The sequence below is a fragment of the Saccopteryx bilineata genome, chromosome 6 (assembly GCF_036850765.1).
Source record: "Saccopteryx bilineata isolate mSacBil1 chromosome 6, mSacBil1_pri_phased_curated, whole genome shotgun sequence".
NCBI lineage: Eukaryota > Metazoa > Chordata > Mammalia > Chiroptera > Emballonuridae > Saccopteryx > Saccopteryx bilineata.
The window spans coordinates 125,458,682-125,470,753 of NC_089495.1; the positions used below are offsets into that span (position 1 = coordinate 125,458,682).

At 47.1% G+C, this 12,072-nt stretch overlaps 1 protein-coding gene across 1 annotated transcript in view; it reads right to left on the reverse strand.

Moving 5' to 3' along the window:
- The window catches only part of CYTH1 (cytohesin 1), a 97,650-nt gene extending 89,535 nt beyond the window's left edge, over positions 1–8,115 (reverse strand). Inside the window, exon 1 of the mRNA XM_066237629.1 lies at positions 7,917–8,115. Within this exon, the coding sequence (XP_066093726.1) occupies positions 7,917–7,938 (22 nt within the window). The 5' untranslated portion in view covers positions 7,939–8,115. The remainder of the gene's footprint in view (positions 1–7,916) is intronic.
- Positions 8,116–12,072: the final 3,957 nt, after the last annotated feature.

The following is a 12,072-nucleotide window of genomic DNA, read 5'->3' on the forward strand; positions in this document are numbered from 1 at the left end:
CCAGTCTGAGGAGCAGCTGAAGTGGAGGTCCCACCAGACCTCACGCAGTCTGTGGTTGCTGTATGTCAAGGCTGGTTCAGAGTAGTCTTCAAATGCACATAAAAAAGAGTCTATAAACCACCTTAAGTGTCCCCACTTAAACACTAAGTATCCGCTCTTCATCGCCTTCTCGCTGTCTACTCACCGGCTAGTACTCAAAGGAACCATACACACAGGGTGAGGCAACACTAGGGTTACAGTTTTGAGCACACCAAACAATCTAGTCTCATATTGTTTATTATTACTGGTTCTTTTCCATGCAAGCAAATGTAACCCTACTGTTGTCCTGCCCTGTATACAGCTGCCTTTGTGCAAAGTCTTTTCAGACCTTTTCTCTGTGCGGCCCCTCAGTTGTGCCATGCCAAAGACAATCTTCGTGACCCCTTCTCAGCCAGCATGTGGTATCACCTTTCCCTTGGGTTTCACTGCCACTGTGTGTTGAGAGTATCTTGAGTTCTAATTCCAATCCAGTGATCCCTCACAGTGGACAGTGAATACGTCCCTCCAAACTCCTGGGTCCCACAGTGAGCTCTGGTGCCTGACTCCAGACAACTTTCCCTGGAGACACCCTCCAAGCAGGCAGCTGAGACAGACACCTGGCGCTCTTCTGAAATGGATTCCTGTATCTCTCCAAACCCTGGGAACCAGCCCTATGGATTTTAGGTCCTTAATGCACCTGGCAGTTACTGTCCCGCTCTTCCCACTCCTCTGCCTTAACTAGGGCCCTTTCCCTCCACCTCACCTGGACAGCTATGACAATTCCCTAAGGATCTTCCCACGGCCCATCCAAACCACCAGTTGGAGGCATCTTTCCAAAATGCAAAATAGTCATCGTGGCCCCAGGAATAAAATCCTTGGTAACACACAGGACCCTCTGTTACTTTGTCCCCCTCCTGTGGCCGTCTCTGGCCTTCTCCCGCCCCCTGTCCAGGCACACAGAACCCAGCGCAGGCCTCCAGGGGCTTGTTATTCTACACTCCTGGCCTTTGCTCACTGTCTGGCCTGAAATGTATTTCCTTGCCACATTCACTTCGTTAGCACCAACTCCAACTCGTTTGCGAACTTTCTCTGCCCAATCTGGTACCACCCCAACTCCTGCAGGACTGCTCTTCTCTGGTACCTAAGTCTCCATGTACAATCTGCCTTCCAGGCTCAGAGCATCCGTGACAGCAGGGTAGCTGGTGCAAAGTGCTCACTAACACTGTTGCTGGCTTATATATTGTTCACAGAAACCAAAGCAGTGACGATACTGCTGAAAAGGAAAGTTTTTAACAGCACCAAACCAATTCCATTACTTATACCCAACATTAATCATCACAATATGACTGTAGCAATGGCACAAAAAGGCATGCTTCTGAAATAGAGGCCTTCCTGAAGACAAAAAAGTGGAAAACAAAACAAAACAAACAAACAAACAAACAAAAAGTGGAAAACATAAAAAGACTCACATAAGGAAGTCTTTATGCTAATGGGGTCAGGTGCCACAGAAAGCAGCTGATAACTAACCATCTCGTCATGACCAAAGCAGAGTCAGCCAGTATGCCACCACCCTGGCTAATGATAAGTACCAGAAATCCCCCTCAGCTATCAACCTATACTGCATTGTTTTAGTGCAGAGAGAAGCAAAACAACATCACAGCAGTTTCAGAGAATGTGGATTCACTTCTTGAACATTTCTAAATAATTTTCCACCTCCTCCACGTTTCTATTATTGCAAATGAAACTAAGCAAGGATAACTCGAGAGACTATCAGGAAACAAGGCAATGGAGCAATGGAGAGGTTCAGACGAAGTGCTCTCTTCGGAGCCACTGTCCAAGCCTTTCATCCGGGGTGGAGTGAACAGGAAGAGGCACAGAGGTCCAAAGGAGGGAAGACTCCACCAGTAGGGGCCCTCCTGCAGCTGAAGCTCCCAAATTCTGCTTCATATGTCTCCTCCCGCCTCCCCCACCAAGTGACCTACATGTTTACTGACACCCTTGAACAAAAAGGCACTCCCCTATTGTCACTATAGAACCACCTGACCTTGAATGCATGAAATATGCAAGAAAAACCTATTTTTGGTAAGATTGGTGTTTTTGTTTTGTTTTGTTATTTTGGGTTTTTTGTATTTTTCTGAAGTGAGAAGCAAGGAGGCAGAGAGACAGACTCCTGCATGTACCCGACCGGGATCCACCCAGCACACCCACCAGGGGCTAAGCTCTGCCCATCTGGGCCGTTGCTCCATTGCAACCAGAGCCATTCTAGCGCCTGAGGCAGAAGCCATGGAGCCATCCTCAGCACCCAGGCCAACTTTGCTCCAATGGAGCCTTGGCTGTGGGAGGGGAAGAGAGAGACAGAGAGAAAGGAGAGGGTGAGGGGTGGAGAAGCAGATGGGCCCTTCTCCTGTGTGCCCTGGCTGGGAATTGAACCTGGGACTTCCACATGCCAGGTCGACGCTCTATCATTCAGCCAACCAGCCAGGGCGGTAAGATCGTTTTGATGAGTACCCAGGACATTTAGAAAGAAACAGGTATGAACCTTCAGACCCCACAGACTGAACTATCTATCATTGTAACCCAGGCCAATAAGCAGTACATAACTCACAATTTCTCTTCTAAAAATACATTTTGTATTTGGCTAGAAAACAATGTATGGGTGGAGAGATCTTCAATCTTTATCACAAAAATTAAGAAGAGGTAAGTGACTACTACAATTGGTCAAAAACCAACCCAAACCCCAGTCAGATCAAACATATATTTTCCCTAAGTTTAAAATATAAATTAGAAAAACATAAATCACTTGATTTGATAGAGGCCATAAAAATAGTTAATCTCAGTTAAGTAAATAAAGAAACCAACATCCCATATGAATAGCCAAGTAAAAATACACAAATATGCAAAGAAACTTTTCTTAACCTAACTAGTAATCAAGAGTTAATGAGCCTGACCAGGTGGTGGCACAGTGGATAGAGCGTCGGACTGGGATGCAGAGGACCAAGGTTCGAGACTCCCAAGGTCACCAGCTTGAGTGCAAGCTCATTTGGTTTGAGCAAAAGCTCACCAGCTTGGATCTAAGGTGGATGGCTCGAGCAAGGGGTTACTCACTCTGCTGTAGCCACCCCCCCCCATCAAGGCACATATGAGAAATCAATCAATGAACAACTAAGGAACCGCAACGAAGAATTGATGTTTCTCATCTCTCTCCCTTCCTGTCTGTCCCTCTCTCTGACTCTGTCTCTCCCACACACACAAAAAAAGAGTTAATGAGGTGCTATTTTATAACTATTAGATTGTTGTTGTTTTTTAAAAAGCTTTCAAATGCTAATCCTCACAAGTAGCATATTTGCAATGATAATGAAACATGTATCTCCCTGCCCCTCATCCATATATCACTGAGAATAGGGTGAACCTGTAAGCATTGGAACATTGGAAAGCAAACTGGCACCATGCATCAAGAATTCTACAAATGTTTACACCCTCTGACATGTTTATGTCTCCCCTGGAAATCTACCTTAAAGACCATAAAATGTATAATTATGGTCACCTTATGTTCCAGATTTTCTAAGAAAGCCTTGACTTCACAGAATTGTAGTCTCTTCAATTAAGGCAAATCATTAAGTATATGTATAACTAAATTTGAGAATAACAAAAGTCATCAATTATAGAAAAACAAAGAAAATCAGTTTGGCCTAGGGGCAGATACAGAAAAGTATTCCTGTTTCTGTTTGGGATGAAGAGTTGACAAAAACCGAATGTTAGCTTTTGCCACGTGGAACCTGGTTTACTTTCTTACTCCCTCAACAGCTGCTGAGCAGCTCTTGTTGGGTTCCAGGTTGCATGCTGGTTCTGGAGGCACAGACACCAACCAGAGCCTCCCTTGACACCGGGGCTTTCACACGTCGGCCTACACCCACACCCAGGCTGTCCTCTGACAAAGGCCTGCCCCCTCAGGATTTCATCTTCACTCCTTCACATGGAAGGAGGCGTGTCCCAAAGGCCAACCCTCCCTCGTGGGGCAAACAGGGATATAGCTGAAGCTAATAAAAAGCCAGTGCACTTGATGCTGAGTTCTAAAAGCAAAGGCCTTGAACCGCTTGGTGAGTTCAATTTAAGAACCATGCTCAGAAATGGGATTAGTTTGTCATTGCTGTGATACAGAACCATAACCACTAACATCTGTGATGTTACTATACTGGATGGCCCTGCCAGTCTCTACTTCTCACCAGAGAGAGATGCAGACAACATACGGACAATCTCAGGAGCAACAACGCCCAGGGTTGAAAGCCTGTGAGAACCAATGAAAGCTGAGGATCCTCCAAAAATGCCCGTGCATGTTCACTAAATCTTCAGATACAACTTCCAGAGAGCCCAAAAGCAGTTAAGAGAAGAACTGCAGGTTAAAAATCTCCACTCAAGCCCTGGCTGGATGGCTCGCTTGGCTGGAGCATTGTCTTACAATGCAGAGGTAGCTGGTTCGGTCCTTGGCTGGGGCACATACAGAAACAGATTGATGCTTCTGTCTCCCCCTTACCCCCCTTCCTCTCTCTGGATTCAATAAAAATAAAAGATTAAAAAATAAAGACCAAAAAAAGGCAACAGAGAACATTTTAAAAATACAATTAAAAAAATAAATAAAAATAAAAAATAAAAATCTCCACTCAAGCCTGTCCAGGTGGTGGCGCAGTGGATGAAGCTTCGGACTGGGACGTGGAGGACCCAGGTTCGAGACTCCAAGGTCACCAGCTTGAGCGTGGGCTCATCTGGTTTGAGCAAAGCTCACCAGCTTGGACCCAAGGTCGCTGGCTCGAGCAAGGGGTTACTCGGTCTACTGTAGCCCCACGATCAAGGCACATATGAGAAAGCAATCAATGAACAACTAAGGTGTCACAATGAAAAACTAACGATTGATGCTTCTCATCTCTCTCCATTCCTGCCTGTCTGTCCCTGTCTATCCCTCTCTGACTCTCTCTGGCTCTGTAAAAAAAAAAAAAATCTCCACTCAAGTTCAGAGTAACCAAGAGGAACTGAGTTACTGAACCTCGCCTTAGGCAGGGCTATGAAAGCAAAATACCTCTTCCTTTTGTAAGTGAAGTCCAGGAAATACAATGATCTAACAAGGAGGTTATGTAACCCTAAAAACTCCTAATTCTTTCACGGTATTTAGAAAGAAACTGAGAGGATAAAGACCAATCACCCACTAGCAATATGAACATCTATCTTAAAATGTCAATTAAGCTTTCAGAAAATCACTAATTCTGCATTTTTCAAAGAAAAACAAGCTTTAACATGACTTTTGTTTAAGCTTCACTACCCCTACATGTCTTTATAGTAGAAAAAATCATACTAGCTGTGTAGCTGGGACCTCATCACCTGTCTAGTGATCCTCCAAATGAACAACTCACTATTACAGGGGCATCCACAGAAAATCTGGAACATAAGGTGACCATAATTATACATTTTATGGTCTTTAAGGTAGATTTCCAGGGGAGACATAAACATGTCAGAAGGACTTCTGAACCCAGTAGGACTGTCCCCAGCCCACACACGACAGCAAGGAGTATGCAGTCCAGCCTTTTTGTACACTACTGAAATTTTAATTGAACAGGGACACTTGAAGACTCGTCCTCTTTCTTCAGCATACTACAAATGATCTATGTTCTGAAGTTTTTTTTATAGCAAGTGGTAGCTAGGAAATCACAACCCATTTCCCCAAAGATACAACATTACAAACAGTGGTTGTGTCCTAGGCTGACTGAAGGCAATGGAGGTTCTGGGGGAGCCTGGGGACAGCACATTTCAGGTGTTTTATGAGTCCTAGCAGACCATCTCCTTTTGAAATGTGGAATGAGTCACTGTCATATCTTTCGCAGTAAATTCTTTGTAGAACCTATGAGATAAATGGACAGTTCTGGAAACTGCAGCCAAACCTTAAAGAACTCTGAATCTTATTCTTCGTATGACCATCTTAAACTTTTAGGTACTTTTTATGTGGGGAATCCTCTCTAATTCAACCCTTCTGGTTCCTTCAAAATGCAAAGATGACGACTTTTTTTTAATATATCGAGGAGTAGAATAAATTGTTTTCCTATCCTTAGTAGTAGTCAGTTGTATCTTTAGTGTAGCCAGTAGAATAACCACCCCCAAAGATGTCTATATCCTAATCCCCAAGACCTAGTAATATGTTACCCTATGTGACAAAAGGGAAATTATACCACTACAGAATTAAGACCCTTATGCTGGATTATCCATGTGGGTCCAATGTAATCCTAATAACAAGAGGCAGAGGTCAGGGAGAAATGAGACGCTAGCTTTGAAGACGGAAGGAGGGCCACCAGCCAAGGAAAGCAGGCAAGATGCAAAAGACAAGGAAGTAGATGTTCCCCCAAGAACCTTCAGAAAGGAACCAGCCCGGCAAACACCTTGATTTTAGCCTAGCAAGACAAATTTGGACTTCTGACCTCCAGTCAGTAAAATAATAAATACATGTTGTTTTGAGCCACCACGTTTGTACTGGCCTGTTACAGCCGCCATTGAATAAAAATATACCCTGCTTCCACTTACCCCTTCCTATGCACAAATTCACATCATGCCTGGTGGCAAAGCAGTTACTGTACTAAAAGCAACCAAACCAACCACTTCCTGCATCGCCAGGCGGGTAAGAACACCAACAGTGGGGAAGAAGAAAGCCTGGTAGGGCACTGGGTCTGAGAGATTAAATGACAAGAGAAGGTAGAGATATAGCAAAAAAAAAAACACAAAAACAAAATAACAAGGACTGAAGAAGCCTTTTCATCAGCAGAGAGAGAGGTCAGAAAGAGAAGAAAATCCTTTGGAACTAGGCAGAGGGGTTTTTCTCCCCCAAATCACAAAGCACACATGCCTTTTACTTGGATGGTAACCAGGGGGCATCTGATGAGCACCCATCCCAAAAGTGCTTGAGTCTTCAGGCCAGGCATGAGCCAGGTGATAAGCTGGGTGGTCCCCTGTCTGGGTCTCAGGGTCAAATTGCAGGTCATAAACCCATCTCTTCACCAGTCAACAGTTTCTCAGTGACTTACTTGTAAATAAGCAGAAAACCTGCATTAATCTGCACAGGATTTGGTTCCGTGTAGCCCCATAAACCTTTTAAATCCCGCTGTATCTGCACTCGGCTACCAAACCACGGAAGTTCACCGTTTGTCAGGCTGGCCATTCTTTCTTAAACCCCTCTTGAATAAAATGTTAATAAATTAACTACAGCATTTCAAATAACCTTTCGAACGCCTGTCATTTCAAGCTACTTGAGGGAGGACACCTCTGTTTTTGTCAAGTTTTCGCTGTCTATGTGCACAGAGGAGAATGCAAACATCGTCCCCACAACATCAGACTTCGCAGACGGGCGTTCCAACGTAATCATTCGCCGGGACCTCCCGGGCGACCAGGAGCGGAGGTCCCAGGCCCCGACAGCATCCCAGTCCCGGGCAACTTGGCTACCGAAACGCCCAGGTGAAGCCTGTCCACTTCGGGGTGGTCTGCCTTTTTCTCCTTTTCGTTTCAGACAAAGACATGGACCGGGGCACACAACTTGCAAATACCAAAAAGGACCGGAAACTACGAAGACAGGGGCGCCAGGAGCCCGAACGTTCGCGGGGACACCGTCAGGCCTGCACCGGGTGACAGCGGCCGGCGTCCCAGACACCACGACCCCGGCGACCCCGGCGACTCCGACCCAGCGACCTCCGGCCCCTCCCCAGACACCCCGGCGCCGCTCAGGCTCCCCGCCCCGGCGACCGCCGCTTGGAACGGCCTCCGGAATCGCGTCCTGCACCACCGTCCCCAGGAAGCGCGAGCCGCAGGGCCGGGGAAGGGAAAGAGCGACCGAGGGGTGTCCGCCCGGCCGCGCCGCGGATCGTACTGACCGTAGCTGTCGTCCTCCTCCATGGTGCCGGTGCCGGTGCCGCTGCCGGACTCCGTTCGGGGATCGCCGCTCGCCTCTCGCGTCCGGCCGCACCTGGCTCTGCTCTCTTCAGCCGGGCTCCGAGCCCCGCCCCCGGCCCCGCTCCTCCCGCGGGGCGCCGCCTCTCACCACCGCCCGTGCCCGAACCCCTAGCACGCGGCAGTCTCCCAGTCCGGGCCTGCGCACGCGCACCCAGGCCCCGCCCCCTGGCCCTCGGCCCCGCCCCGTCGCCCGCGTGCGCACTCCCCTCACCCCGACCTCCGGCACGCGGCAGCCTCCTGGCACGCGCCTGCGCACGCGTGCCGCTCAGGCCCCGTCCCTGAACCGAAGCCCTGACCCCCGCTCACGCGTGCACTCCCCAGCACGCGGCCACCTCCCGGCACGCGCCTGCGCCCGCTCGCCCGCCCGAGGCTCCGCCCTCTGGGACAGCCCCCTGGTGTCTAGGCTACGTCCCCACCACCCCCGCGGGACCCGCAAGTTTCGAGTTTTGCAAGCGCGGCGCTGGACCTTGGACTGGCACACACATCCAGGCTCACAGACCTTCCACAAAGGGCCGAGGTCGTGTCCGGCCACTGAAGGACACGATAGTCCTCGCTGACGTTAACCGCACAGGGCAGACCCTCTCCCGCTTGCCCAGGGAGGGCCCGGTCGTTGGCCAGAGGCTGCAGAGCATTGAGCACTTGGATTCATTTATTTCTGGGGTCTGTTAACACAACGACTCTGGTCCCCAGTTCACTGCCTTCATACTTCCTGTGACTGTCCTCTGAATTTACCTTATCTCCCAGCATTTAAGGATTTTAGTAACCCTCACCCACGCACCTCTTAAATGCTCATATTTCTAGACTGTTCCCTACATATTTTCTTTGCCTGCTCTCGGCTGCTGGAGGAGAGCTCAGCCCCAAGCCCTGGTGATGTCACAGGGCCCTTCAGAATCTCCATCGGGGGAAGTTCAGAAGCCTAGTTCTTTACCTTCTTTACCAGCCAACCTTAAAATTCCCCTCCCAGGACTCCTCAAAAGTCGTTGGCTCTTAAATGAATGAGGAATCTCTGCTTTCATTCCAGATCTGCCTTGATTAACTTTGTGACCTGGGTAGACCCCCTCAGCTCCTTGGAACCTGTTTCCCACCCACAAAATGCAGCCTCTGCCTACAAAGGGGAAGATTTGTGGCAGTCTTTCACCATACTTCTATGCAGCTGATAGTATTTCTGTTAGATGAGATGAATTTCAAGGTAAATTCTAAGGAAACCTAACCTTTACTTCTTGTCGGGGTTGCAGTACCTGGCCCACCTTTTCTGTAGATAAGAAAATGGTCCATTCAGAAGCAGCCCTCTTAACCTCATGAACTGACTGACCCCAGTGTGTGGTGGAGAACCTTGATGTTTCCTGAAAGTCTAAGATGGTCTCTATTTTCTTGGGCACACTCCTGCCCCTCATTGCTGCTTTCAAAAAATTCCAAAAATTAGACATTTCCCTTGTCTCAATTGTTACCCTTCTCCTACAAGATTTATTCTGGTGGGCTTATGAGTTTAATCTTCACTAATTACACCAGATTGCCTAGATTTATAGGCAGTGTTAGAGCAGGAGTCACATCTTGGCCCCATGACCTTGTGTTTCAAACTCACTGAGTTGCCCACTTTATCTGGTGAGTTATTTTTCATCACAGTAGAGCAGAGATCTCTCCAATGTTTGCTACCGGCTCCCTTAACTACTCTCTGCCCCAGAGTCCTCAGAAGGTTTGAGGCATTCTCTAACTTCCTTCCCTTAACAGTGTGCAGGTGTCCCTTGTCACCAGAACTCTTGCTCAAAGTCCAAAACTTGGGAAAGAAAGGTAACATGTTAATTGTCACTATCATATCGCTCCCTATGTGTTATCTCAACTCCCAAATCTAGTAGATTAGGATAGGGAGGGATACTGGGGCAATGCTAATCACCTCCATTAGTAGGTACTTGATTGTTTTACAAATTCCCTCGAGTAACATTGTTTCATTACAACTGTGTTTTCAACCTACAGGTTTTGACTCCTGGTGATTGAGAAGACATTCATCATTAGAGGAAGATAGAATAACTAGAACCCAGGTGTCTATCTCATGGAATAAGGAGAATGTTTATCTCGGTGTTTGGAGGTATGCAAGAGTCCCCTGAATAAGGATTTCTATGTATTTCTGCCGGAGAGGGGGCACTATCAGGACATGCCATTTGCTCACATTCATGACAGAGGTTTCCTTAGATGTTATCCTAGACCACAGGTTTGGAGAATGAGGCTCACAGAGGTCACAGGTTAGAGACCTCGGGAGTTAGGGCTGTGAGCTTACTGGCTACCAGCCCCTGGAGCTCAAGGAGACCTCAGATGAGAGGCTGGGAGCACCCAGAGGCACCCTGGCAAGGTTACGGAACACCACTGTAGTTGCTACTGCTTCTGACCCAAACCTCCCTCTCTCCACACTGTGTCACTCTTCTTCAGGGAGCCTTGAAAATAGGTCAGGTCTCCCTATAGGCCTCACTGTGGTCTGTTGTTCTTAGTGGTTGATACACCTAACAACTTTTTTTTTTCTAAGTTGGTGCCTCCCATCCACCATTTATGCCTTACATAATAACAAAAATCAGAATTTATGAAGGAAGTCTTTTAAGCAGAGGTAACCCAAAATGTATTATTTTTCCTGTGCTTACTATATGGTGGTGTCTCAAAGTGCTTCAGAAACAGTCCCAGGCTTCTGCAGGGGGCAGGTATTTATTCTACTTTCCTACAAGGGAGCACTCACAGGCTTTAAAAAGAGGTTTCTACTAGAGTGAGAAAGGTTCCTGAGAGGTATTCAGTGAAAAAAGCAAGGACAGAACAGTGGCATAGAATGTACTGCCATTTGTGATAAAAATTCTTACACGCGTAAGAATTTGTGGATGAAAAAAGCAGTTCTATGTAAAGCAACCTCCCAGGATGATAAGATCATAAATTTCTAACTGGGCAGGTCATAGTGGGGAGTCACATCCCAGGCCTATAACTTCTTTAGAGAAAGGTTTTAACAGAGTGCTACTCATTGTAGGTTAACAACACAACTTTGAAATGCCAGAAGCAATACCCCTGGAAGGAATGTCAACCTTCAAGAGAGCACATCATCCTAACTATCCTGCAGTCAGATCCCTGCCTCCACAGAATCTTCCTTAGTTCCTTCCTTAATTTCAATGCATGAAAGAAGCTGCAAAACTTACTCTAGGGAACATTTGAAATCTTATAAAAATCCTCTACAGGTTTGGACATTCTTAAATCAGCACATTTATACTTGCACATTCATCCATTCAACAGATATTTTTGGGGGTGCCTGTAGTGTGCCAGGCTCTCTGTTCAGGGTGCTGGGGCAGAGCGGTGAAGAGAGCAGAGGGAAAGGTCTGCCCACACATGACTTCTACCCTAAGGGAAACAGGATTGGGAGAGACTCTTCACACATCCCCTTCCACACTGTTAAAGATTGAATTGTATCCCCTCCCCAAAAGATATGTTGAAGCCCTAACCCCCAATACCTGTGAATTGTGATCTTATTTGGAAACAGGGTCTTCTTGGCTGATGTAATCAAGTTAAGACGAGGTCATTAAGGTGGCCCTGATCCAGTGACTGGTGTTCTTATAAGACAAGGAGATTCCCAGGGACACACAGAGAAGGTGGTCATGCAAAGATACAGGCAGAGATCGAAGTGATGTGGCAACAAGCCAGGGGACACCTGAGTCACCAGCAGCTGGAAGAAGCAGGAAGGGCCCTCCCCTGGAGCCTCAGACTTCCAGCCTCCAGAGCTCAGAGAGACATTCCTGTTGTTTTAATCCATCCGTTTTGTGGGAGTTTGTTAGAGCAGCTCTGGGAAATACATGGCTTTTCAATTATATTTCATACAGGTGTATTACTATTTTGAGTTAGTTTTAAAATAAATATTGTAGCAAGCGCTTAGGTTTGAGATAGTATGTAAAGGGATTTTACTATTACCTTTCGGGTCTCCCTCATGCCACTTTGTATCTGGTTCCTTTTTCTAAAACAAATGATTAGTTTTGTTGTCTTTCCCCTGACCCATTAGGACAAGTGAGGCAGCAGGCGCCACTGCTGAGGAACAGGTGTGGGGAAGAAGGGTGGAGGGCA